This window comes from Talpa occidentalis, unplaced genomic scaffold (assembly GCF_014898055.3).
Source record: "Talpa occidentalis isolate TD23 unplaced genomic scaffold, MPIMG_talOcc4v2.1 talOcc4.10, whole genome shotgun sequence".
NCBI lineage: Eukaryota > Metazoa > Chordata > Mammalia > Eulipotyphla > Talpidae > Talpa > Talpa occidentalis.
In genome coordinates, this window is record NW_023600993.1 from 4,485,226 (window position 1) to 4,512,482 (window position 27,257).

Below are 27,257 nucleotides of genomic sequence, written 5' to 3' on the forward strand. Positions count from 1 at the left end.
CCTCTAGCCAGAATCGACTTCCGTCTAAGGAAGGAAAAGTGCACTCCGGTTGTTCGGGTTCAAGGAACGGCTTTGTGATTTGCCTGGGACAGTTCACACAGGAAGGAGGTGTCCGTGAGGGGCAGCGATGGCCCTCTGGCCGGTCCCAGAGGGTGGGACAGCGGGACGCTGGCGGGTCCCCTCAGAGAGGCCAGGAGGACTCCGACCTGACCACCAAATCCCTTCTCTCAGCCCCCTCAGCCCCCTGGGTCGCTTCGGGGGTGGGGAATTCTCTACATGGCTGCTCAGAAGAGAGGACACCCCAGAGAACCGGGGAAGTTGACGTGAAGTCAGCATCAGCTCTGCACAGCAGAAAAATAGGCTAAGCAACACCTCGGTTCGCCCCCCACTGCCTCCCCCGCCCCTCCCCGCCCGCAGGGCCCGGGGTGATGTCGAGCCCGTCCTTCTGCTCGCTGGGCTTCTTGGGAGAACGAGGCATTTGCTCGAGTGTGGAGCCATCTGGATGTGCGAGACGTTGCCATCAGAAAGGCCGAGAGAAGAGCCATCGAGGAGTCCCGGAGGGCGCCCGGGAGCGAGGCCGCCGTGACCGGGCCGGGCCGCCCTCTTGTGTTCCTGCCTCTTGACGGGAGAGAACTACACCCAACAAGGCACTCCAAGGGACGCCGCCCGCCGAGAGGGCCCCACGCCGAGGCCCACTCCGCAGCGGCTCCCCGCGCGCGACAGGCCCCCCCGGAAGGGTTTATAAGGCAGAGCTCTGGGCTGCTGGTTCGCCGGAGCCGGGCGGCCGCCTGCCCGCGTGTCTTCCCGCTCGGATTTCTTCACTGAACGGAGACCTTCCAGCCCTTGGGAATCCGTCCCTCTCCTGCCCCTGGGCCCGGTGGCCTCAGGGGCGGACCCCCGTCTAATTCCCAAGCTGACAATTCCCTCCAACCGTGCGCTCTGCCCGGGGTTCAAAAGGCGCTTCAAGGTGAGAAATCGTTAGCACTGGAAACAAGGAAAGGCAAGAATTTTTCAGAGAATCCCACAGCTCAGAGCAGCTCTTGAAGAGGAGAGGGGAATAAAAGGAGAGAGGGCGCGCAGGGGAGGAAGCACAGCTTGTTCCCAATCTTATCCGAGACAGGTCTGAGCAGCGGCCGGGCCCGCGGGCCCGGGGCCCTCGCCCGGGAATGAATTGTCTTTGGTCAGTTTTCAATGCACGTCTTGCTGGTTCATTCCTAAAACAGACTGAACATCGGTTATGCATAAAGACGGAAGGCTCGGCCTCGGGGTCAGTCGAAGGGTACGGAAAGAAATTGTTCTGTGAAGCGGAGGAAGAATGTGCCCGTTATCGACAGCCTGATGGGTACAGCGCTCAGCGGTGGCGATGACCGCGCGGGGAAGCAGCTCTTCCCCTGGCGACCGGTGCTCCCGAGGACGACCCGCTAGGTCACCCCGCCTCCCCCACGCTCACTGGACAGTTAGGGTTCTGGCGTTGGTTTTTACATCGATCTATCTACTGGGTGCAAAGATTTGGTGAGCGGCTACTGTGTCACTGCAGCCTTTCAAAAAATGACAGTTTCACATTTTTAACAGTTACTTTCCAGCATGGAAGCAAATACAGCAATATATAGTGGACGAACACAGGCGGGGCTCGGGGGAGGACGCAGGCGCCCGGTGACCGTGCCGGGCGGGCGTGAGGGGACCGAGACATGCAGAGGGCCGGGCCGGGGGCCGGGCGGGAAGGAGTTTTCCATTTGGTTCTGCGTCAAGGCTCAGATTTGGGGCTGCATGAGTGGGGGGCGAGCTTCCCCGAATGGGAACTCATCAGCCGTTTTCTAATGGAAGAATAGGTGCTTAAAGCAAACAGCTAAGGCTCTACCTCCAGGTGACTCGGCGAAAGGCAGGTGCATTTCTGTCCCCGCGGAGGAAAGGCCGGAGCGCTGACAGCGCGGGACCGACAGGCCACAGGTGCCAGCTCGGCGTGTCGCTTTCAGCCGGTCCGTGAGACCAGCAGGACGCGGCAGGTGCACAGGGAGCTGCTGGGTTTAGGGTGTGAGAGTATCTCTGGGCTAGAAACGAGAGGTCATGTGTCCTGGAGGGACGGCCCAGGGCCTCCCTGGTGAATGGCTGTGTGAGCCCGACGCAGCCCCCACGCTGGGCCACGGGTGACGCCAAGGCCTGCTCTCTTCCCTAAGCTGTGCAGTGGGGTGAGCTTGATGTGCTCAAGGCACAGGGCTCCCGGCTGGCTCTGAGACTCTTTCGCTTGCAGGAGCTCAGAGACGAGCTAAGAGGAGTCAGCCTGCCGTCAGCGCTCCCGTCTGCGCCTGTCCGGGCGGCCCTCCACTCTGCTCTCAGCGCCCGCCCTTCAGCCGAGGGCCAGGAGCTCACACACCTACACACCCAGGTGCTCGTGACATCATCGGCCACCCTCTGAGGTGCCTTTGCCTGAGTGGAGGGCGCGACGAGAGGGCAAAGCTAAGCCCAGTGGGTGGAAATGCTAAGCATGGGGTTTCCAGCATCGAGAGATGTGGCTGCGAGGCCGTGCTGATGAAGTGTGGGGAAGTTCCGCTGCCTGCTTCTCAAGTGCCCTCTGAGGTTTCCAAAGCAAGCGCCTGGACAATCTCTGATCTAAAAGACTGACCTTCCTAGGGTAATGCCCAGCCACTCTGCGGGCCCAGCGCCTTGCAGCTGGCACAGCTCACACTTACTCTCTTCACTCCATGGCGCCGGAGGTGGAGGCTCCGTGAGGGGCGGGGGAGCTGGGCCTCAAACCCAGACTCCAAGTCCCAGCCCTGGAGACTCGCTCAGAGGCCCCGGGAGAGAGAAGGAGGTGAATCCTGGGGGGGACCCTCAGCTTGGCGTGAGCGGCGAGGGAAGGGGGCCTATTAGAATCTGATCGCCCGAGTTCCATGATCCAGAAACAGGCCGCCTCTGGGGAAGAAAGAGAGCAAAAGAGGAAGCAAAGCGGAGCTGGGTGAGCATGACCCAGAGGCCTGGGCACAGCCAGGAGGCCAGAGCCTCACTCGCGACACCTGAAGGCCACACGCCTGGTTCTGTCACCGCGTTTCTGTTCCACCGAACGCTCTGGAGGAAGCGTGTTGGGGGGCAGGGCAGGGACAGCGGGGCGCAACATCACGCGCTTAAACTCAGACGAAGCATCTGGGGACAGACAGGCCAGGGCCGGCCCTGCTGGCTGGGCTGAGGGGGGCGCGCTCGGCCCCTTGTCTCGCCGGCGGCACCCGCCAGAGGGCATCACGCTGGATTTTCAACCGAAAGGACGTGACTCACAGCCCCCTCGCCTGCTTGGTTCCGGATCTGACACAGTATAATTAGTAGAAAGAGGAAAAGAAAAATTTAAATATTTTGAAAATGGCATTAAGTTAAACCTCTATAGTTACCACAGATTTATTCCTACGGCATGACTAGGCTCGAGGGTCCCCCGCCACGGCGCGGCTTGACCCCCGTCTCCCGACCGCACGTGACACTGCCGAGGCTGCGGGCCTCACCCCCGCTCCTGCTTGCGAACACGGGGCGCTGCGGCCGGGGTCTTCCCGCTGACGTCCTCCCGTGCCTCTGAGGGTGCGGCTGACCCTGGGCCCAGGGGTGGAAAGGCAGGGTCTCTGGGGCGGATGGGGGAGTTCTGGGAAGGGTTCCCCACCTCTAGGAGCAGCCTGCCCGGGGGCCGCCTGCCCCACCCCTTCCTCGGGGGCAGACTGTTCTGGAAGGCCACGACTTCTGGAGACAGTGGGGGCGTTGGTTCTGGTTGTTCTGCAGGTTAGTGGTGTATTGCTTCGTGCGCAGTTACTGTGGGCCTCTAGATTCTCCCAGAAAAGTCCCTGCAAATCCCACCAAATAACTCAGCGGGAGATGTTTGGTGGCATGGGTCTGAGGTAAATCTAAGTTTCATAGAAAGAAAAAGGAGATCCTATGTACACTGAGCGCGTGTGTGTCCAGGTCTAGGATATGTATATAGATGCATAAATATATATACACACACACACCTCAGACACGTCCGTGCATGTGCACACGTGCACACACGCAGAGCCACATGTCTGTGTATGCAGAGGGGGGTGTCGGGGCCTCGTTTTCCAGTGACGATGTGCGGGTGCGGTCGGGGGGCTTTCTGCCCCCACCCAGGGCGGGCTCCAATGGCAGTCGCCCTGGAGCCTGCACGGTAGGGGAGGCCTGGGGGTTCACACAGCCTCCAGCTGCGGGGAGTGCCTGGGCCCCAGCTCTGCACAGACATGCTCCCTGGCTGACCTTGGGTCTCTGCCCTCCCAGCTGGAGCACCCCTGGACGGACAAGGGCGTCCCGGTGACCACCCCCAGGGCCCCGGTGGCCGCTGCCGGCTGGGGGGTACCGCCCCCAGGCTGGTCACATGGTGCCCGACTTGTCCGTGGAGCTGTTGGGGAACATCTTCTCGGTGGGCGTCACAGCCGGGCTGCCTACGCCCGAGCTGCTGCTGCTGCTGGAGCGGTGCTGGACCACCGGCCGCACGGGCCGCATGGGGGGCGGGCGCAGCTGGGCACCGGCCAGGCGGGCAGACAGGGCGGGCTTGAAGGTGGTCATCATCTCGGTGGAGGAGCTGCTGCTGCGGCGCATGGCAGCGTCGGGGTCCCGGATGACGATGGTGTGCAGGGGGCTGGCGGGCTCCGAGCTGATGGGGCCGGCCGGGTTCTTCAGGGGCTCCAGCGTGTCCAGCACCACGTCCGGCGCCTGCTTGACTGTGTTCTGCCTCTCGAGTTCCCGCAGCTCGTGCAGAGCCGTGCTCATGGTCTTCTCGATGTCCTGGGGACACAGAGGGCACTGGTCAGCAGGGACGGGGTCTGGAGGCCAAGCCTGCCTCCACGGCCAACCCGTGTGTGCAGGGACCCGGCAGTTCCGCTCGGGAGACAGACAGAAGTGGTTTCCAATCCTAATTCTGTCGCTTTCTTGCCCAGTGACCTCAGGCAAGTTGCCTCACCTCTCTGAACCTCAGAAATTTCCCTTGTAAGTTACAGGTAATGAGAACACCCACCTGGGAGTGGTGTGTGCTAAGGGTTCCTGCGACAGCGTGGAAGGCACCTGGCGTGTACAAGCACACGAACATAAGGACGGTGACAGCGGCAGCATGGCCAACACAGGCTCCAGGCCTTCCCACTGCTAAGTCACTCATGCCCCCCTCCTTGGACGGTAGGAGCTGCCATCACACTCGGCTCACACATGAGGACACATGAGCTCAGGCTGGTTAAGTCACTTGCCCAAGGTCACACAGCTAATGACTAGACAGTCCAAATCTCACCCCGGGCGGTCAATGTCCAGAGTCCATATTCCTGATCATTATTACTGTTTTCAGATCCTTGCCCACAGGAGATAAGGGTCCCGGAGGGGACAGTGAAGGGACAGCAGGGAGATGGCTGAACATGGCAGCCTCCGGGGACCATGGCGCCAGCTAAGACACACTCGCTTTTCTGTCGGAGGCAAATGCAAACTGAAAGCCCGGTCGACGGGTAGGCTCGGAGCCTGGAGATGTCCTGGTGCCGGCTCCGTGCCCGGGCCCCCTGCCCTCCTCTCCCCAGCGGTCAGCAGGCGGCCGCTAGCCTGCCCTGAGCCCCAAGACATGTTCCCATCTGGCCACGCTGAGGGTGCCCAGCCCTTGGGGACACTCTCCCAGCTCATCCTTGCACCTTTCAAGCAACTATAGCTAGTGGCTGACACTAACTCTGCCGCTTCCCCACGACGCTCGTCCCGGGCCCAGGACACTGGCCGCCCTCAAGGGGCAGACTTCAGTGCCTTTATCCCAAGGGCCAGCTGCTGGGGGGTGGGCTCTACATGGTGGACCACGCAGCCCTGTCCCCACCCGCCTTCTACGCCTCTCTACTGAGACCACGTCCCCTACAGCCCCCACCGTTTTTGCTCTAGTCCAGCGTGAGCTGCAAGGTAGAACTTGACTCTATGAAGCATAACTGTCGCCCCCCCACCACCTCCCTCCCCTGGCAGAATGTGAGCCAGAAAGACAGAAGCTCAGAGGAGGAGCAGCCGTGGTTTAGGCATGAGCCTTGCGTTAGTGTGGGGGGTGCTGGGCGGGGGGTGAGCACGTTTCTCCTCCACTCTGCTCTGAGGGCATCTGCTCTGAGGGCAGGGCTGCGGGCTCCCCAGCCTCTTGAACTGGGTTCAAATCTAAATCCTAAAGGGTATTCTGAGACCAGGGAGGGGCGCGGGGTGGGTCCTGGTCCCAGCTCCCTGCAGAGTCGAGGGCGCGCAGGACTGAGCAGGTCGGACCCGCTCTTGAAACAGCCTAGACAGCCCCGGAGTCTCCTGCAAGGGCTGTGGGGCCAGCCCCCTACGGGAAGCCTGGAACTTTCTGCCCTTGCTGCTTCAGCCTTGGGACCTGAGGTCTTACCGTCCCTCCTCGCCCCCTCCACAGGTGTCAGCCCCCTGTTCCAGGCTCTCAAAGTCAGGTGTCTCCTCTGGGAAGCAGCGGAGCCCGCCGCCTCACAGCTGCGCGTCCCAGAGGCGGCGTCACACCCCGCTCTGAGCTGAAGCTCCCTGGCGGGGCCGGAGGCACTTGGTCATCACCGGGGCCAGCACAGAGACTGTCGCACACAGAACTCCCTCAGTGTCGTCAAGGAGCGAACGAGAGGACAAGCGAATGGACGAACGTAAGAGTCACGGCATCTCGTGAAGACACCGGCCATGGCCATGCTGCCAAAATCTCCCCAAGGCAGACACCCCCTCTCCAGCCCTGGAGCCTGGGATTCTTTACAGGATCCACCCCATGGCTGCCACCACCCGGCTGCCAGCCCCCGGGAGGCCGGGGGGAGGGGACAGCTGGCTCGCTAGTGTTCGGGCTCACCCTTAAGCCTGGTGTGAAGGGCTCAGGGGCTCCCCAGTCTGCATGCCCCCCCACCCCCCGTGGCCCCTCTGGCCATCGCCCTGGCCCAGCCTGTCGTCCTACGCCCTTACTTCTGCCAGGGCCTCAGCCTCCAGGGACTTGTGGTCCCCCAGGCTGCTGTGCCTGGTGGAGCCGCCCGTCGCCCTCACGGAGTGCCCTTCCGACAGCGCCTTCTTGTCGGGGTAGTTGATGCTGCCGGCGCTCCCGAACGTCGCCATCCTCCGCTTCTCGGGGCTCTCGATCCTCCCCCGGGTGAGAGGGATTTTGTGGGGCTGCTGGGGCAGGCGGCGGCCCGGGGTGGCGTGTCTATGCTGGGGCCCAGGCCCCGGGGTGGGCTGTGCGTGTCGCCCCCGCTTCGGCGCCTGGGGATGGCCGCTCCATCCGATCGTAACCGCACTCTGCAAAGGAGCCAGGGACGGGGCGTGGGGCACAGGTCAACCCTCTCGGAGCGCCAGCGACCCCAGGCCCACGCTAACACTAGTCGGGGGGTGGGGGTAGAGCAGAGCCTCCGGCAGCCAGACCAGACCCCACGGCTTTGCCACGAAAGCCAATCGGCTGAGCAGACCCCGCAGGCACGGTGACTGCCGCAGACGGGGAGTGCTGACTAGCGGTGCTGCTCACCACGCAATCAACCTTGGCTGCGTGTTAAGTCCCAGCCAGAGGATTGCAAACCTGGGGGCGCACTGGCGGTGGTCAGTCGCGCGCATCTTGGGCCCTGAGGCAGGGCAAGCATGGCCAGGAGGTGAGGGCCTGGCTGAAGCACTGAGGCGCGACCAGCTTCCTGCAGCCCGGGAGGGCCCCCCGGGAGTGGAAGGCGGTCCACCTCCATCACCCACCCCAGCCCCCTGTGAAGGGCTATTTCTATGAGTTGTTCAAAAGTGAAAAGGGCACCACGGGCTGGGCCTCTGCACATCTGGACGCTTTCACCCCTTGGGCGGCTGGTGCAGCCACGGGACCGGAGAGGACCAGGAGGGTGAGCCCGTCCTGTCACTGCCAGACTTCCCTGTGTCCTAAGCTGTTAAGTAGGCACAGTGTTCCCTGAGAGAGGCTTGGGGGGTATAGGAGCACACTGGCAAATAGAGGGTCTACCCCCAGGGATTCTGCTGGGCCCTCTGAGGTCACTGAAGACTCCGGGGCTCGGGAGGGGAGAGCCTGGGGGCGGCACAGTGCATGGGCACAGACCGTGATCAGGGGACCAGGCGCCGGGTGGCCTGGGTGATTCAGATCCCAGGGCCCCCTGTGGGCGCCCAGAAGGAGGGAAGCATGGGTGTAGGGGAGGCAGAGGTACTCGGAGAGAAAGCACCAGAAGAAGGCAGATGGGGGGAGGGAAAAGCAAAGCAGAACAGCGGCCCCCAGAGGCAAGGCCCCATGCAGCTGTCATCTGCCCACTGCAGCCCCGGGCCTGGCATCGGGACAGTGCCCTGAACTGTCCACTCAGCTGAACAGAAAGTGCTGGAAAGAGGCATCGGGACTTCAGCGGAATTAAACTCCTGAGCATTTTGACCTGCTGTGGCTGGTTTCTCTGGCCTGTCCCGAGCGCCCCAGTGGCTGGGGGCTGGGTAGGGCGGGGCCTGTGACCTCTCCACGGAAACAGGCAGAGAGAGCCACGGGGAGAATCTGACTAAGGAAGCAGAGGGAGCTTTCCTCCTCAACTCTGCTCCTTCCTTCCCTGTTCCCTATTTTTTTTTTTAAAGCAAGCACACGCTCCGGCCCACGCCTGCCTGCAGATGGCGGCGTCCCTCACCCGGCGGGAAGGTCGCGGGACAGCCTGGCCACACACCTGGAGCAGAGAAATTGGCAGAGGGGCCCCACCCAAGGGAGGTGAGGAGTGGGTGTCAGCCCCAGCACCGGAGGCGGCGCGAGTTTTCTGTTGGGGCTGAGATTTCTTCAGGGGCTGGGAGCTTCACGGTAATGGTCAGAACTCCCGTCTTCACGGGGAGCAGGAGGCGGCGCAAGCACTGCAGAGGCAGGACAGAGCTCGCCCACCGGTCACGCTCCCCACTTGTCACAATATGCCAATTTCTCTCTCCTCTGCCTGGACCCCAACCCAGATCACTCAGCGGGCATTCTTGGACCAGGTCTTGGGCAGAACAGCGACCTGTGTCCTAAGCTGTTAGGGCCACCCCTGGGGCACACCCAGCACCCTGTCCTGACCCCTGGGGGAATGCCCCCAGGGATCTCCCTCTTCCCTCCTGCCCCCTGATTCCGCCCAGTCAGATAAGACCCACTTGGTACTGGCAGGAAAAAGTGAATCTGCCTTCCTACCGGCCCATCACGCCCCCAAAGCCGTAATCTGAGACGTGCTCCGTGGGGGACTGCAGGTCGTTCTTGGAGGACCCCTTGTCATCCAGCAGTGGTCCACTGCTCGCCTCGCTGTCCGCCTTTTGGCTCAGGCTGTCAGAGAAAGCGTCGTCCCTGGAGAGAAGGACAGATATGAATGGGGGACCCAGCTTGCAGGGAGGGGTTCCTGGTGGCGATGGGGGGAGAGGCTGACCTGGTACCCATGGTCACTTACACCCACCCGCTGCTTTGTCCCCTCCTGGTTCTCCCCCAAGCTAAACGGGCAGCCCCAGCCTCCTGTGTGCGGAGCCCCCTCCCCTGGCTCCCTGTGAAGTGGGGGGCGAGGTTAAGCAGGGAGGAAGAAGGGGCCTCTGTCCCTGACCTCCCCACCAGGACTTGAGATGATTGTAAGGTGGCTTGCAGCGTATTGGGGTGCCCTGCTGGCCCCTACCGCTGCCCTTCCCTCCTCAGGCCCTGCCCCTCCGCAGAGGCTGGAACCTCACAGGACGGAGGCCCTCCAAGGCTCCCTCTTGGGGTTTCCCTGGCTTGGACTTTCCTCTGGCTCCAGACCCTCCCCTCTGCCTGTTAGTTCTGCCTTTGCCCCTCCCTGGAGGTCCAGCTTGGTGTCTGAGTCCTCTCTGGGTCACGCCACCTGCCCTGCCTGAGGCGCGGGGTTTCCGGGGCACAGGAGGTGTGTGGGCTTTCAGGGCCGCAGGGGGGCCAGGCCCTTTTTTTAATGGCCAAATTGTCTAAGAAACGGGTTCTCGTGAACTGGTACTGAGGGGGTGACGGCTCCCACCAACCCCGAGAGGCCGGCTGGAGAGTGTGGGCAGTGGCTAGGCGGTGAGCTGCCCCCAGGGAAGGCCCGGGGGATGGAAGATTAGGGTCACAGGGAGCCCCGCAGGCTGGGGGGTGGGTCAGGTGTAGGGCCGAGGGGCACCTGCTGGGTCTGTTTCCCGGAGGGAGGGCCCTGGGTCCCCCGACGAGGAGTGAGGGGCACCCAGTCTTCCGGAGACCAGCTGTGCTTCCTCAGGAGAGCCCTGGCTGGCCCGGCCCTCCCCTTCGGCGCTGACCCCGCTCACATGTCCTGGACCACGATGTACTGGTGCGGGATGAGCCCGTCCACGCCGTTGTGCCGGCCCTCCCACCAGTCCTCGGAGGCGCGCTGGTACAGGAGCAGCGAGGCCCCCTTCTTGAAGGACAGCTCGCGTGGGGACCGCCCCGCGTAGTCGAACTTGGCGATGGCCTCGATCTGCTCCGCTTCTGGAAGGAAAGAGCAGGGTGCGGTCAGCGGGCGGCCCGGGCGGCGGGGACAGCAGGCTGGGGACAAGCTCGCGGTGGAGTCGGGGTGCCGGTCCTGGCTCAGACCTGCTCCCCACGCTGGGAGCTCAGGCCCCTCGTCTGACTTCTCAGAACGGCGCGTGGGGCTGCTTCCCCGCTGCCCCCAGCTCTCACTGAAACGGTGTTGTAAGACGCTGCCCTTTCTTCTCCCCCTAAGGCCACGGCTGCTCCAGTTCCCATGGAGCCCTTTCCTTCGTCCACTCACGACACCTGCAGACGTCTCGAACCTCCTGCGAGGTCAAGCCGGTGGCCCGTGTGGACTCGCGTCCCGCCAAGTGTGAGCACTGCTTCGCAGGATTCCTAGGGCTCCTCAAAGCTCGCTGGTATGGACTGAGCCGTGCGCCCTGACGTCCACAGGCAAGACCCTAGCCCTCGGCGTGCACCCCAAGATCCACAGGCAAGAGCCCCAGCCCTCGGATGCCTGCAGTGGGCATGGGCCTTCCAGAAGTAACAGCGGTCAGACGGCAGCCTGGGGAAGCGCCCTAACCCCACAGGACTGTGTCCTTCTAAGTGGAAAAAAGGCACAGGATTGTGTTCTCTCTTTTCCACACTTGCATGCACGCGCACACACACACACACACACACACACACACACGCAGTGACAGCCCTGCTGTGGTAAGCCACGAGGGTGTGGCTCTCGCCTGTCACTTGCCTGTGTGACCTCAGGTCGGTCCAGAACCCCGGGCACCTCAGCTGCCTTATATCTGAGAGGCAAGGCACAAGGTGGGCGGTCTGTAAGAGCAGGGGCTCAAGTCAGAGGGCTGTGTGCTCTCGGGGTTCCCAGGGCCCCCCTAGAGCGCAATTCCCCACACTGCAGAAGGAGCTGATGTGAGCCTGGGCTCCAGGAGTGTGGAGCCAGGTGCCTCGGGGTCTGGCTTCTGCCCTTCAATCGCCAGAGCCCCAGAAGCCCCTGGGCATGGTCTGGGACTGGGGGAAGCTGAGGAAGGATGGAAACTGTAAGGGGAAGAAGAAAAGGAGGAGCAGAGCCGAGCCGCAAGCCGAGAGGGAACGTGTGTTTGCAGACGTCGTTCTGTAAGCGTGGGGTCGAAACGGCAGTAATAGCGACCATTTATGAGTGAGCCCGTTATCTGGGTTTACACTACCAAAAATAGGTTATGTGACTCCCCTCACCACGCGCCCACACACTCCCCACGCTCCATCTCTTGCTTCCCATCTCAGGAAACAGACCCGGCGTTGTCCCCGCTGGGCCCACACCCAGCCCCAGCGTGCGTGTGGGCCCTTCACGGCCACCCAGGCTGACCGGCCTGGCTTCGCCCTGTCCTCAGTGTGGCCCATGCCCACCCGGGGCTCCTGGCCTTTGTTTTTGCTGGGGAGAGCCATTTCTCCCCATAGCAGCCAGAGGGAGCTTTTAAAATTGTCAATTCGATCATGAATTTCTCTTGCTCGGATCCTCTCAAGGTTTCCCGTTGTGCCTGGAACAAATGTCTCCTCGTGGCTGCTGCAGCCTCCGAGCAGCGGGCCCCAGAGGTCCCTGCAGCCCAGGCCACTCTCCACTCTCCCTCCACTCTCTCCCTCGCTGGGTCTACTGCCCCTCCGCCCCCAGCGCCCTTGACCTCTCTCCTGCAACGTGTATTGTGACATTTTTCAAACACAAGGTCAAGTTGAAAGGATTCTGCGTGAACATGACCAGACCCACCAGCTACAGGCGGCCATTAGCATGTGACTACACCAGCTCATCACGCACCTCCACCCTCCATCCCCCTGCCACCCAAGTGGCCATCTTAAGTTTTAATGAATTTTAAAGTAAGTTGCAAACTTTAGTAAAATTTATAACTAAACACTGCAGTATTAATATTCACAGAAACTTCTTGGTGCTTTTAAAACACGCCTCGCTTTCTCCAGCCCCAGGGCCTTTGCACTTGTTATTGGCACTCCCCGGGGAAGCCCTCCCACATCTTTGCATTCATTCACACTCAGCGAACATTTATCGACACTGGGCCACTTCCCACGTTTGCTCAGGTCTGTGCTGGGATGTCACTGTCTCAGCCAGGCCTTCCCTGACCCTCGACTACGAAAGCACCAAGCGGCAGCTCACTCTCGAGACCTGCTCCTGCTTTTCTCTTCTTAGCGCTGATGACAGCTTCAGCTCGCGTGTGTGTCTGCACGCGTGAACTTGCTACTGTCACTCTTCCTACTGACATGGGCTCTGTTAGGACAGGCTCTTTACCTCTGGCTGGTTTCCTTCTTTGAGGACAGTCCCTGAGGGAGGTAGGCAAGCAATACATATTTGTTGCTTGCATGAACAAACTGTTTTTACTATGTGCTAAAAGCTCTGTTTACAGCATCACATTCCATCCTCACAAGGTACCTGCAACCCTCCTCACTCTCCAGGCGAGGAAACAGGCTGAACTGCAGTGATGCCTCCAGGGTGGGTCACACAGTAAAGAGTGATAAGCTGAGATCTCAGGTCTCAGATATCACTCGTAGAGCCTTCTGGATGTTTCTGAAACATGCCAAGTTTATCCCTGCCACAGAGCCTTTGCATCTGTCCAGTAAAATATGAATATTCATATGAACTATGTTGTATGTTGAGATTCGATTCAGCGCTGCTTGTGGAGAGGCTAGCTGTGCCCATGGGTGCCCGCGGGCCCTACAGTGAGGAGGGTGGGTGAGGCCAGCCCCGAGCTAGGACAAGCAGAGGCCCGTCCAGAGGGTTTAGGGACTGTCACATCTTAGGGAGGTCCCTGAGGGAGCAGAGCAGCTGCAGTCAGGGAAGGGCCAGAGGGGAGAGGCTGGAGGCTGGAAAGGTGTGGAGGTTGTTAGAATATTCTGGCTTTGTTTTGGAATCTGAGGCTGGATGTTCCATAAGCCCCAGATCCTCTGCCCTTCTCTACCCACTACCTGACGGGAGGCTCAGCCCCGCCTCGCCATGCCACACAGGAGAACTTACTCAGGCACAGCCCTCTGTATGGGCGAGCCAACAGCCCTGCTGCTCCCAGTGCTTCTGTGCCCCTGCGCACCCAGCCCACCTGTCTCCAGACAAGAGAGCGCAAGTGTCCTCAGGCCGTTGGGCAGAGGCCAGCGTGAGCATGAGTCTCCATCCTCTCTCCTCTTCCCTTGCTAGAGTCACACAGTACCCTAAGCTTGGCCACAGGACCCTCTTTTCTCCTCCTCTCGCCTGTGGCTGCAGGTTTCTTCTCTGCCTTGGGCTTTGCTCCCCGCTCCCTCTAAGACTGACATTAGCAGTAGGGTCACCATCACCCTCACTGTGGAAGGGGACATGTTGACCCGCTTCTTAGTAAAGCTTGCAAAAAGTACAACAATCACTTAAAAAACAGGAAGTGACAATACATCCAGTCATAGAAATCTGTGAAAATTTGGTCAGAGAGGCCAAAGGCTGCGGCATTTGAGACAAAGCTACTCCCTCCTCCACCAGCTCCCACAGGGAAGGAGGTAGAGGCTCCACCGCAGATTGCTGCAGCCCCAAACACAGCCCCTCCACCCCCAGCTGCCAGTCACAGGGCTTTCTTCCCTGGAGGAGAGCAATGCCTCTCCTCCTATGCCCAGTGACCCATTCTAGGGTTCCAGGGGGTGCAGCAGAGACACAAGATAGAGGCTCCTCCTTGGCCGTGGCCCCAACGAGAATCCTGGAGCCCTGGCCCCACTGGTCCATGTGGGAGAGGTGAGCCAAGAGGACCTTTCGCCGCTGCCTCTACTCAACCCCTGGAATGGGGGTGTCACTCAGAAGCTTGCTGAGGTCCTACTCCAAGCTCCAGAGCTCTAGTTCAGAGATATTTTTGTGGGCCTGGGGGGGGAAGCAGCTATATAACAGCTTCTAATCTCTTCCCAAAGGGAGGCCGGCATTGGCAACAGAGCGAGGTGAAGCTCACGTCCAGGGGCATGTGCCGGAGCAGCGGTGGTGGTGGAGAAAGGCGCTGGGGCAGGTCCGCAGACGTAATGAAGACGAGCTGGAGCTCGGGCCAGCCAGCTCGCCGGAGGTAAGCAGGGCCAGGGCGGCTGAGAGGCCCCTCTGGCGTGAGCACCAATGTGCAGCACTCGCCTCGGAAACTCTTCCTTCAAAGGCGACGGCTTGATTTGATTAGTTTGTAGAACAATTTATGACCGAGGACATGATTAATATGAATAGAGCAAAACATCCAGCAACGAGTGGAGTTTAGCAGCTGGATGTGGTCAGGGAAGGGGAAGCCCTGAAACCGCTGCCCTCCCGCGGCCACTGTGGGCGCCCACAGGCCATTTCTCTCCGAAGACGAAGGGCAGGCTGACGCGGGTGCGGGGAACAGCGACGTCGCTGAGACAGTCTGTGAGTTAATCAGCAAGTACGGGTGCAAGTAACAACAGCAAGTCCCAAAGGGTGGGGAGGGCGGGGAGCGGTGCATTTGACAGCAACGTGTTGTCTGCAATGTCCAGTCACTTGTTTCCTTACTATTTTAATGGAAATTAAGATGTTTTCATGGGCCCTAAAGCGTTGTGGGCCCGGGCTGTGCTGGCCGCCTGAGGGCTCGTGTTACCCACATGACCCCTGACCTCAGTCGGGGTCCCCAGAGGCCCTAGGGCTCTCTTTTCCTAGCCTGGGGGGTGAGAGGGAAGGAAGCCCCTAGAGCTGGGCCGGCCTGTCCCGCTCTCCACACCTCCTGGGTCAGCATCCACTCCAGTTTGGCTTCATCTTTGGGGCGCTCAGTATGCTGGGGATGCTCTTACCACCTGGCATTAATACTGCCTCAAGGGAAGCAGCTCCCGATTGGTCAGGGAGCTCCTCGAGGACCCATGTGCCCAAGGCCCAGCACAAGCCACTGCAGGTCAGACCACGGGTGCGGGGGGGGGGGGCAGAGGGACCAGACAAGGCCACAGACACCCCTGACTTGGGCAGCCGGACAGGGTTACACGGGCCAGCCCTGCACATGGGTGGGCCTGAGTGGGCATCAGGGGCACCTGCAGGAGACCCCACACCCCCCTCTCACCTTCATCACTGGTGTGAGGCTCGGTGCCGTTGTCATGGTCAACTTCGTCAATGGTCCCCGGCTCGCTGTGTGGGCTGTCACTGCAAGGGAACACGGAAAGGGGCCTTGTAGGCCACCGTCCACCCTCTGCCACCCTTAGTCTCCCAAGGGCACCTACCCAGTCGCCACCGGCCCTCACCCACATCCGCCCCAGGCCCCCTGCATGCCATCTTCCTCAGGGAGCTTCCTATAGAAAAGCACTCCCAGCAGCCCCCCACCAACACCCCCAATCAGAAGCTGCCCTGAATAAGCTTCCCAGCTCTGGAACCTGCTGGCTGTCTTCCATCCTAGGTGTTCTGTCTGACCCAGAGGGCAGAGGGAAAACCCTGGTGGTTGTCCTTGGAAGGACAACCAGGCCAGCGCAGAAAGGAACTTGGGAGCGCTGAGCTGTCCATCTAGCCTGGCCCCTTAGTGTCCCAGCAAGGCGACCCCCCAGCAAGGTGGGGTGGCCCGAACAGGGAGCAGGGTGGCTCAGGGGGCTTTGTGAGCTGTGAGCCAAGACCAGATCAGTCCAGGAAGAGGGACCAGGCTGGTGACCTGGCGTGGCCTGGAACAGATTCGGTCACGCATGCACGGAGACAACTTCACAGGTGCAACCCTCTTGCCAGGTAACAAGCTTCTGGAGGCCAGGCTCCATTCACAGGTCAGTCAGTTCCCACGGGCCACCAAGTGAGCCCTGCACAAGCCAGGCACAATGCGAGTAAGGAGGGACTCGCTGATGGTAAGTGGGGCCGGGCCTGCCCCATGGCCAGGAAATAAAACTGCTGCAAATTGAGAGGTCTTCCACAGGAGCAAGTGAGCAGGGACGAGCATAGCAAAGGAACCCTGCACAGGGTGGTCAGGGAGGGCTTCTCGGAGCAGGTGACATTCACAGCGCCGCTTAAAGGCACTTGGACTTTATTATGAAGAATTCTCCATCACCGTCTGGAAGGTCCAGTCTGCACGATGCTGTAAGAAGACCCTTCAGAACCAGGTTCCTGCAGCCCTTGGGCTCTCATGAACCCCCTCATCACACAGAGCCCTCACCCAAATGAAACAGCTCATTTTATTGAACAACACAAGCCTAAAACTCTCTGCGCTCACTCCTCACCTGGCCAACTCCAGTTTTTCGGCTTTTAGGTGTCAGCTCAGTCTGACTTCCCCAGGAAGCTAATCTGGAGCCCCACACTGACTCAGGAGCCCCACTTCTAGAACAGCCCATTTTCCTCCTCCCTGGTCAGCACTAATTCTGCTATGATCATGTCCCACCTCCCAGCCCAGGGAGGGCCCCAGACAAATGTTCCTTTGTCAAATGAACAACTGTTGTCTGTTGTGAGGAGACCCTCGGCCAAATGCCCCCTTCTGACTTTGGAAACACCTCTGAGATGACGCCGTGATTGGTTGCTTTTCTTCCTTGTGAGACACGTGGGCTGGGGGTGTGGTTATTGTGCTTTGCTCTTTGACGAGGCTCCTGAGCTCTTAGGTCCCTCCCCAGAACACGGATCGTATGTGCTGCAGCCACAAAGGAGAAGCAGGCAAGGCACGGATGCTGTGGGCAAGCCTCCCTTGGTCTGGGAGGCCCGCCTGCCGGCTGTTCGATGCCTGGCTGTGAACAGGGTCAAAACTCGCTCCCGTGCTCAGACGCTGTTGGGGGCTGCCACTGGACCTCCCTAGGCCCAGGGTTTCTGCTGGGAAACACGAGCTGGACCTGCACCCACCTCTGAAGCAGTTGCCCAAACATGCCCACAGAACTAAGGTGATTCCCAAGTCCAGGAGAGCTGTGACAGCCACAAGACAGACTCCCTTGCAGATGCCTGGCAGAAAGCAGCACCGGCGAGACCTAAAAATAAGGCTGTGCATGGCTTGGGAGGGCACTGAAGAGAGAGTAGGAGCCTTTTGACTGGTCCATTGGTCAGTGTTCAGAATTTCCAGTCTTCACACATTTTTTTTTTTAAAGTTCCTATCTTCACCACATGGTAAGGCCTTGGCCTGGGGAAGGTGGTCAGCTCTGATTATGATAAGGTCCTAAAATTCTTCCCCCAGAACCCAGTGATGCCAGGGTGATGCCAGGCACACCGAGGCCCAGCTGACCTCGTGGGAGCTCTCAAAGCAAGGCCCTCACCCTATCGGGAAAAGGGAACTCAAGAGCCCCCTCTCAGTCCATGAGATCTCGGTGGACTTGTCCACTCCTCTACTGCCAGAGATGTCCTCATCTGGCCAGTGACAGTATGACACGCTGTCCTAACCAGTGGGGTTCTGGACTCAAGTTTCAGCCGGGAGACATAGTCTTGGCTCTGCATTGGAGCATTTGGAAAGGACACTGGGGGTGCTGAGAGAGGGGTTCTGAATCTGGGGCTGCTGGCTGCCTTCTTGAAACCACCAAGGGAGAGGCTGCCTAGAATGAACCAAAGCAGAAGAAAACAGAGCTAAGGGAGGGAACATGTAGGACTGAGTCCTGAGGATACTGATGAGTTCCTGGATCCAGCTGCACCTGAAGCCAAGTTCCCAGACTTTATAGTTAAATAAACCAGTAAACTCCCAATTGACTTGTATTTCTGCTCTGAGAGAACCTTGACAGAGGCACCTATTTTTCACATGACGCCGCTGCAAAGCTCAGATGAGGAAACGCACGTAGGCCTACAAACTATAGCGCAGTGAGAAAACTGAAGCATTTCTTACCATTCCCATTCAACAGCAAGCGATGATGGCAATGACAATATTAGGAGGAACAGAATCTTACCAGTATTCTTCCCCTCCAGCCATGCATTTTTCATACACGGGTCCCTCCAGCTCCCGGGGGCTGGGGAAGATGGCTTCATGGTGGATGATGATGGTTTTGATGACTTCGTTGACGTGGGCCTGGCAGGACACAGGGTCCTGCCCGTCGGGGATGTGCATGAGGGTGGGCCCGAAGCAGATGGCCAGGTTGTAGGGGTCCATCATGTTCTCGTCGCTGTACTGCGAGAGGCTACGAGAGAGGAGGGACCCACTAGTCACCGGGGAAGCCAAGTCCTCCCACGGTGCTTTTTCTTGGGGGGAAGGGGCAGCTACTCAAATCCAGGAGGGGGCCATGTTCTGCTATAAGAACAGTTGCCCTTGCAGCAGCCTCAAGACGCCCCCTCCCAGAGGAGGCCCCAGTGGAGTCAGAGCAGGGACCCCATCCCCAGCAACTCACTGATTGAGGAAAGCAAAGAGGTATCTCATGACCACGATGACCACACGGGGAAGGGTGACGAGGATTTGTTGGATCTGGTGCACCCTCTCAGCTGGGTTCTCCAGTTCTGGAATGTAAAGGGGCATTTCAGGTGCCTTCCACCCTCAGAGAGCAAGGGAGCCGCTGTGATGAGCTGTCCCTCCAAATCAGCCTCCTACGTCAGGAGGAGCCGGCTCTACTCTGGTTCTGATGTGACACTGGCCTGGCGATTCAGGGCATCGTCCTCCTCTGGCCACGGGAGTGGACTCAGGCAGGGGTAAGTGGCCTAATCAGAACCCATCAGAGTTGACCTTTGGGACTTTGAGAGTAGAAACCTAGAGAGAGGAGCCCTTGTGAAGTTGGCTCGGGGAAGCAGCACAGAGAAAGGGGACTGATTCCTGTTGATGCCACGTGACATCTGGGTCCAGTGGGGATGTGAGCCACAACGGTGCCCTTTATGGATTAAGCCAGTATGAGTTTCTGACACCTACAACATAGGCAGAGACCACTTTTTATTAAACTTGTTATAAACACGCTGTAGCACAGGCCTAGCCCATAGCAGGAGCTCAGACAATGAGTGTGGAATAAATAACCACTGCTAGAGCTATTATTGCTCGACCAGCCTGGCAGATGATTCAGATTTTAGTTTCTGACCCCTGTTCTCCCAGAGAGGTAGAAACTGATATTGTTATCAGCCAGGCCAGGGCTGCGGGCAGCAAACTGGGCGTGGAAGGAGAGGCCACTGCATAGTGGGCTCTTCCTGGCACCAAGAAGAATGAGCTGCAGAGCACAGAAAGCATGCCTGTTTCTGTCACAGAGAACAGCCTTTTGCACCAGCCCTCTCCCCAGCGTCCACATCTGCCAGTGTGTTTCCTACCAAAGATAGCTTTTCCTCTTCTCCTCTGTGCTGAGACTCTTCGTGATGGGGATTCAGCCAACCTTGCCTGCCTCATTTCCCAGTAGCTGCCCCTTCCTAGAGTACCTGGGATGGTTTCAAGTCACGTTGCTCAGGTGAAGTTGTACTGCACTTGTGGGGCAGTTACACATACGTGGGACATTCTCTGGGGTTGTCACCGTGACTGGAGGGTGCCCTGATTGTGTAGGTACTGCTGAACTCTACATGCGCCCCATTGAGAAATTGTGCCAGGCCACTCATTCATCATCTCCCTCTCACAAAGGATTTCATTGCCCCTGGGTCTTTGCATAAACATGGCACACCTTGGGGCATCCTGTGCCCATCAGCCCTTCCACTGTAAACCACCTTCTTATTTCACAATAACAATAACTAGGTTTCAAGTTCTGTGAAGTCAAGGGCCACACTGCTTCCCTGATGGAAGCCCACCTGTGTGCCCAGCATGGTAATAAGCAGAGTGCAGCTTCAATAATGATTTGTCATGGAATTGGTGGTTCCACCTGAAAATACTTACTAATAGTAGATATCAAATCTTGAAACCTTTCCTTAGGAAAGAGTGGGTTTTCCAGTCCTCGGAAATACAGTTTTAAAACGCCAGCGACTGAATTGATATCTCGTTCATTTTGATCATCCACGAGGGGGTCTTCACCTGAGTGGACACAGGAGACACACGTCAGTGGGTGAGGTGGCAGGGGAGGTGGAGAGGGCAGAAGAGGTGACCTGGCCCCCTAAGCTGGAGAGGCAGGTGGGGCAGCCTCCCTGACACCACATGTTTGGAGACCTCCCTGTAACATTCCAATCTTTAGAAAAGTTGTAAAAATAGAGGAGTGAACACCCACCACCTGTCACACTCCCCTTGCCATATTGTGTGTATATGTACTGATGCTCAACTCATTGCGAGCCCTCTGCAGACATCACAGCAAGTCATTGGATGCTTCAGCACAGGGTTTTATTCTCCCACATCATTACAAACATTAATATACCTAAGAAAATTAACAACAGTCGGGTGGGAATTGTATGGGGAATATGACCAAAATGAAAATGCATACATTGTGCAAAAATGAAAAATGTTGTAAGAATTACATAAAATAATAATAATAATAAAAGAAAATTAACAGCAGTCTCCAAACACCATCCCTACCACTCCTTAGCTTTCAAAGAACTTTTTCAAAAGCTAAGATCTAATCAATCTTCCCACAACTCATTTGGTTATTAAGTGTATTTAGTCTCTGAAATGTAAAACAGGCCCCACATTTTATTACTAGCTTACTAGCTCTTTATTTTTTAATTGACTCGAAGAATCCAAGCCACTGTCCTCTAGGCAGCCTCTATCCTGTATTTCTCTTTGCTCCCTTTGGATTGATCTGGGGTGAAGGCGTGGGGCAGGACTACACACAGGTGGTGTGTGGGCATCTCAGTGAGTCTGCAGGCCCAAGATGTCAGGTGCCCTACTGGTGGCGTGAACCCCAGGGTCCCTGGGTGGAGGCCATGGCCTCCAGATCTCTATCTTGTACAGGTAGACTTCCCCTTTCATAACACTAAGTATGAAAGAGGAAATAAGTGATAGGCATCCACGTCAGGTTTTACCCAGTGCTTCTAGCAGCCAACAGTGACTTCTGCCCAAACCAGATGGTTTGTGTGAACACTGGCTGCCTGCAGGGGGGGATCGGGAGCTAAAATTCCTGGCAAGTCTGAGAGAAAGCTGTGTTCACACTGGGGGTTCATGTCCTGGACAGGCAGACTTGCCACCAAGCAGTGCCTGCAGATTACTCTCAGCAGGAGCCCTGCAAGGGGCCTCCTCACAGGATTCTTCTCTGAGATCACAGCCCCCCAAGCCCATCCTGAGACTGTTCAAGATGGCACCACCCCCAGCCATGCCGCCTCTCCTGGGAAGGAAACAGACCTCCGAAAAGCCAGGCCCAGTCTCTAGAAAGGTCCAGATCTTTCAAGTTGTGATGTCAGCCCTCAAATCAAACCCCGCCCCCCAATCTGCATGGGGTGAAAAGGCACCAGCCCCCTTCCAGCCACAGGCCCCACAGGGACACTGGCAGCAGGCTGGTCTTTGCCCCAGGGAAGATATGGACTGGTCAGAGGGAGGACAAAGCGGTGACGACAGGAAGCCCTGGCTCTCTCCCGGGTCCGGTACTGATTCCTGCCTTCCGGGATGTTCGCCCCTTCTTTGTGCCAGGAGTTTGCGGCAAGAGCTCAAGCTCAAGGGGCAAGTTTCATTGTCGACAGAACTGTCTCCATCGTCAGCATCTCACTAAAACCCTGGCTGACGCTTGTCAGAAGAAAAAGGAAAATGGGTTTAGGAATAATAAGCCTAAAATGGATTTCCAATGTGTTGCAACTTTTCAGAAGCCCAAGGAAAGGAGCTCGGGGCTCCTGTCAGGGACCTTACACAAGGAATGCAGACACGAACTCCCTCCAGGAGAAAGCGAGAGGAAGGCGGGGACCCACCCGTCTTCCCGGAGCCACAGCTGGGGGTGGCCGCCCGGCACCCACCTCTCTCAAAGGAGTTCTTGATGTCGTTGACTTCCACCTGAGAGCCGGGCACTCTGAAGATGCCCTGCTGCTGGAGTCCTGCAACAGACAGACAGAGCGTGCCTGGGGCCTGGAGCCCGCAGACCTCAGGGCTCCCACCACCTCCTCCCCCTCGTGGTAAGGTCCCCCAGAAGGAGCCCGGGGCTGGCAGAGGTGGGCAGACATCCGCTTCGCTGTCTGGGCTCCCACCTGGGCTGCAAGGAAAAGGCCACAAGTTCCTGTCCCCACTGGCCATCCTCCAGTCCACAGGAGGTCAGCTCAGGAACAGCCACGCATGCACTTGGCCACAGGGTTCCCCAGCTTCACTGGTACTGCATAGCTCGACCTGAGCTCACCAATGCCATCTGAGTGTCACAGAGATCTTGGACGAGGCCAGGGACACTACCTTGGCCTCCTCTCACCAACACAGCCTCCTTCCTTCAGGACTAGTGAGAGTCTAGAGTGCGCGCTGGCCTGGAGTCAGAGCGTGGGGAGACTGGGTTATTGAACTTCTTGTATATACGCTTCTACAGAGCTAAGAGATGCTGATACCCAACATAACAGCAACCTACAGGACTGAACACGCTCATTTGAAGGAGCCTCCTCTACTGAAATGGGAATTAAGTGGGGAGACAGGGAGCCGTTCCCTCAGATTCGGCTTCTCTATATATTCATGCAATCAATCCAGAATGTGTCTGCCCTTACTAAGCAGGCTGTGGTCTAAGATTCACTCGTACATAGCATATGCTCAATAAACACGCCTTCATTTCTTTTATTAACTACTATTGCATTTCCAGCTGGTCTTTTTTCCCATCCTCCTGGCTCATCCCATCTAGCCACACGGGTCCTCCTTCTCACATCAGGTCTTCACACTGGCCACTCCCTCCACCTGGACTGCGCGGCTGGCTTCTGCTCAAATACCACCCTGGAGAGGCCTTTCCTTACCACCTTAGCCCAAGCCGTCCTGCCCCTCCAGTCACTCACAGCCCTTTTTAAATTGTCTCTGGGCATTATCACTGCAAGAATTTTATTAATCCATTATTTATCTCCCTCTCTCTCTCTGCTCTTTCATTTCCATGCCTTCTGACGGCGAATAGAAGGTACCTAGGGCCTGTGTCTTCCCCATCTCATTTCTACCTGCATCACCATTGTCCAAAATGGTGCCTGCTACGCACTCTGGAAATATGCTTTTGGAGGGATGATTGGACAAACATATGCAGCCAAGTTTAGTGCCGGGAACACCATGACCAGCACCCCCGACACCATTTCCTTCATGGAGCTTACTGGAATCTAGCAGCTTAAAGTGAGTGATTCTGAGCTCAAGACTCAGAGCTTTGGGGCTGCATAGGCATGAGGAAGGAGCAGAAGGGGCTCTCCGGTCCCTGCTCCTCGGATTTCCTAGTCCCTGGGTCTCCTCACCACCACCTCCCGTGCCCAGAGCATGAAGCTCAAAAGACAGGGTCAGAAGAGCAGCTGCTTCCAGAGCGATTCCCGCCTCAGAATCAGCGCAGGGACAGGAGCCGTCCAAGGTGAGTTGTGTCTCACTCCCGCGGAGCACAGCCTAGCACCTGCTCTGGAGCATGGGGAGCACTGCCCCGCCCGAGCTTACCATATAAATTGATGTATCGGATGCAGCTCTCAACCACAAGCGGGATGGCTTGTCCTGAATCCTGAAGGAAGAAAAATCATGAGGTGTATTGGGTTTGGCAACCACCCCAGGAAAGAAGACATGCAAACACAGATTACACACTCCAGCCGGAAGATTAGCACCATCGGATTAGTAGGAAGACAAGCAAGGAATCGCTAATTCTAGTCTCCACAAACAGTTAAAATCGAAAGTCTTCAGTTAAGTGCAGGAAAGGCGTAGCTAGGACAACTTTAAAGAAATGCTCTGACTTTCACTCAGCTGGGAAGGAATCGGGGCTCAGGAGGCCTAATAGGCTGGTCTAGGGGCGGGAGGGAACCCGCCACACTGGTCTGAAAGAGATCTCAACCCCACTCCACTTAGCCCCAGTTCAGCCCGTGTTCCCCGAATCCTGGATAACAAGGCGGGTCGAGGCCTCTCTGCCGACCAAGAACACCCTCAGGGGAAGCCAGGCTGGCCCAGGGGGCACGCTGAGCTCTGGGAACGGAAGACCAGTTCTACTCGGGCTGTTGCAACCCAAACGTCCAGACAGACACTTGGCTTAACAGTAAACAGGACTCAAGGAAAAGTTCTAGAAACCACTAAAGGCAGCCATTGGCCATCTCATGGCCAAGCGTAGTCAACGAGGCTGAGTAAGGAGCCTTTCTCACACATGCCCCTGTGTCTTCCCAGACTGGCCCAGGCCACAGAGGGCTGGCGAGGAGCTGGACTCCATGTCTGGGACTCCATCATTGCTTGACCCCTGTGATTTCAGGTCACTTAAAGAACATCAAGCCTTTTTAAAATTTTTCTTTAAAAGGGGCCACATGAAATCGTGCGGTTCCTCGGGCGAGGAAACAGTAGCCCTGTGTAAAGTGCTCATGTAAAGGGACAGGGAAAACCACGAGTTCGGACATTTCGTGGCTCCTGCACACCCCAACACCCCACGGGGGGTTCTCTCCTGATTAAATGTGGTCGGGAGTTGCCCTGACTACTGGCAAGGCGGGCCCCGTTCTAGAGGTCACTACTAAAGACGGGTCCCCTCCAGCAGGATGGGCTGACGGACCTTTCCAGTAAATACCTGGTTCCTGGTTCGAGCATTTCTTCTTCCTCTGATAACAAAAAATAAACAGGCAGCAGAGCAGGAGAAAAAGAAAAGATTACGCAGGAGTAAGATCAGTTAGAGTAAGCAGATCCTTCAGAGTCTGTGAATGCCGAAATGCAATGGCAGCCAGAGGGGTCGGGGAGACTGCCGGCCTGCCCGCGGGGAAGCCGCCCTGGCTCAGGGCCTGTGGGACGTCGGACCCTGCCCCCAGCCAGCCTTCGTGCGGCTGCCTCGGGCCCCGGTGACCTGGCGCCTGTCCCTGTCAGACTGCAGGAATGGCGAGGGCCGAGCCTGCTTCCTCCTCACCAGCAGCAAGACCCCCCTGAGCCCCCTGATGTTGGCCCGGCTGCCCACAAAAAGGAGGACGCGCACCTTTGAGGCCAGCCGTCCTGCCGTCCCGGGGACTCCACTCAGGAAACCTGGCTCTTGGTACAAAGCGAATTTTAGCAAAACCGTGTTTGATCAAGGGCCTGTGGACAGGATTCCACCTGATTCCAAACTCCAAAGCGCTTCCTGTGCTTCCTGCCAAACACTATGGGTACCTTTTCCCTGCTGTCCACTTGGCTTGACCCCTCCCCCTGCCACCAAGAACACTCTGAGACCCCCAAAGCTGAGGGAGGTCTGGGGGACATAGAGTCGAGGATCACGGGGCTGACCCTGCTTTCACTACGCCACACTGAGGGGTGGGGGTGACACTGTGTTCCTTCTTCCTGCGCGGGCAGCCGGTCAGGCTCCAGGACGGTGTCAGGTCTCATCCAGGTCTCAAGGAGGCCAAACCGGAACCCAATGAATGTGCGTCCAGCCGATGGCAGGTCCTGCAGCTGCTTCTCCACTGCCGGGTCTGGGAGTGAGACGCCTCCTCCCTTCGTGGTGCTCCCCAGGGCAGGCCGGGCGGGCGCTGGGAACAAGGCCTGGCTCACTCCCTCCTGCCACACTCTGAGGTAGGCAATGGGCTTTCTCTTTTACAGACCCTCCTCTGCCCTGGAGGTAGACCTCCTGGGCTTCAACACTCATCATCAAAACTGGGTTCTACAAAAAAATAAAAGATTCTGAAAAACATCCTGCGAATTTAAGAAACTAACTCCCACAGCGCCGGCCATCTCTCTTAGGCGGGGGCTCTGGCCTGGCTGCGCCACGTCACAGTCACCAAGTCCCAGTGAAGTTATCTTGTTGAAAAACCTTTGATAGGTTGGTGGTGTTTTGAAGCTGGAGGTTCTTCGTTCACAGACTCTTCTTGCAGAGAGCATGGGAAGCCGAAGAAATTGTCTTCTGTTCACAGAGTAGAACGGGCGTCCTCCTGCACGTTCATTCTCTGAGAGCTAACAGACCTTGAGACAAAGGCCATGCTGAACGCACGTCCGCCGGTGAGCTGCCTCGCACACAGTAGGTGTGCAGAGGAGGGTGTGGAGCTGTGTCGGCGGCCCGTGGCTTAAGCACACGTGACTATAAAGAAATGCAATCGTCTCCAATAAATATACTTTCTTTTCCAGTCAACGAGTGCTTCTTGCAGAATTTCAGCAGATGGCGGTGGGCCCTCGGATAACTGCAGGGACCCCACCCCAACTAGTTCTAAAATGCATCTCCCTTCTCTGAGTCTCTGCCCTACCGGCTGCCCTTTCCACTCCATCCCCATCTTAATTTGCCTGAGTCCTTGTATCTGGACGGCTGCACTCTGCGCCCCTTGCAGCCAAGAGAAAAGCAAAGAGAAACTCACCACGTTGAAATGCCTTCCTTTTTAGATCAAGGTGGAAAAGGCTAACCTGGGGCCCTTAGAGGGCTACCCCCGCCTCTCCACGCTGCCTGACAAGAAGCAAAACTAGGTGGGAAACTAGGGTTTTTCTCTCATAAAAGTTCCCGGTGTTTCCTCTGGTGGAACAGTCTCAACTGAGAGGGAAAAAATCACTTGTCTAAAACTCGCTGTTCCTGCAGGGATTTTCTTTGTGTCGCTTCCAACCACTCTCCTCCTGGGAGGGGTGGGTGCGGAGCTAGCTAAGGGGGTTTCTCTATGGCTCTCGGGCGGGCTGGGCCCGCAGAGGCTGCAGGCCCGCGGCCCTGGACTTCCACCCCACTCGGACTTCCTTGGGTTTCTGAGGCTCCTGCTCCCGCCCTGAGGCTGAGAATCACAGGAAGGCACTTAGGGGCAGCCGGTCACAGACAAAAGTCGCGCCGTGTTCAGACACCTCGCTGAGGCTGGGGGCAGGCTGCGGTGAGGAGCCAGCTGGCCACGGGCCTGGCCGAGGGCGAGGCCTGCACGTCCGGGCAGGGCAGGCTGCGGGCCAGGGAGGGGGAGCGAGGCTGCCATTACATTGGGCGCATTTGCGGACTCTGTGGCTCCCAGCAAGTACCTTAATGAACGCTTCCATACAGCCGTTAAATAGTTTATGGCTACACACTGAGAGAGGCCTAGGTCTCCTCATTTTCTGTGGTTTAGGGGGAAGACAGGGGGGCCTAGGGGAAAATGGAACAA

The 27,257-nt window shown here is 58.0% G+C and overlaps 1 protein-coding gene across 1 annotated transcript in view; it reads right to left on the reverse strand.

Moving 5' to 3' along the window:
* Positions 1-3,241: 3,241 nt before the first annotated feature.
* The window catches only part of SRGAP3 (SLIT-ROBO Rho GTPase activating protein 3), a 161,277-nt gene continuing 137,261 nt past the window's right edge, over positions 3,242-27,257 (reverse strand). The window contains 12 exon segments of the mRNA XM_054695447.1: positions 3,242-4,767; positions 6,925-7,127; positions 7,130-7,251; positions 9,119-9,268; positions 10,216-10,396; positions 15,415-15,494; positions 18,173-18,400; positions 18,608-18,713; positions 20,053-20,187; positions 22,044-22,121; positions 23,671-23,731; positions 27,136-27,238. Of these exon segments, the coding sequence (XP_054551422.1) occupies positions 4,354-4,767; positions 6,925-7,127; positions 7,130-7,251; positions 9,119-9,268; positions 10,216-10,396; positions 15,415-15,494; positions 18,173-18,400; positions 18,608-18,713; positions 20,053-20,187; positions 22,044-22,121; positions 23,671-23,731; positions 27,136-27,238 (1,861 nt within the window). The 3' untranslated portion in view covers positions 3,242-4,353.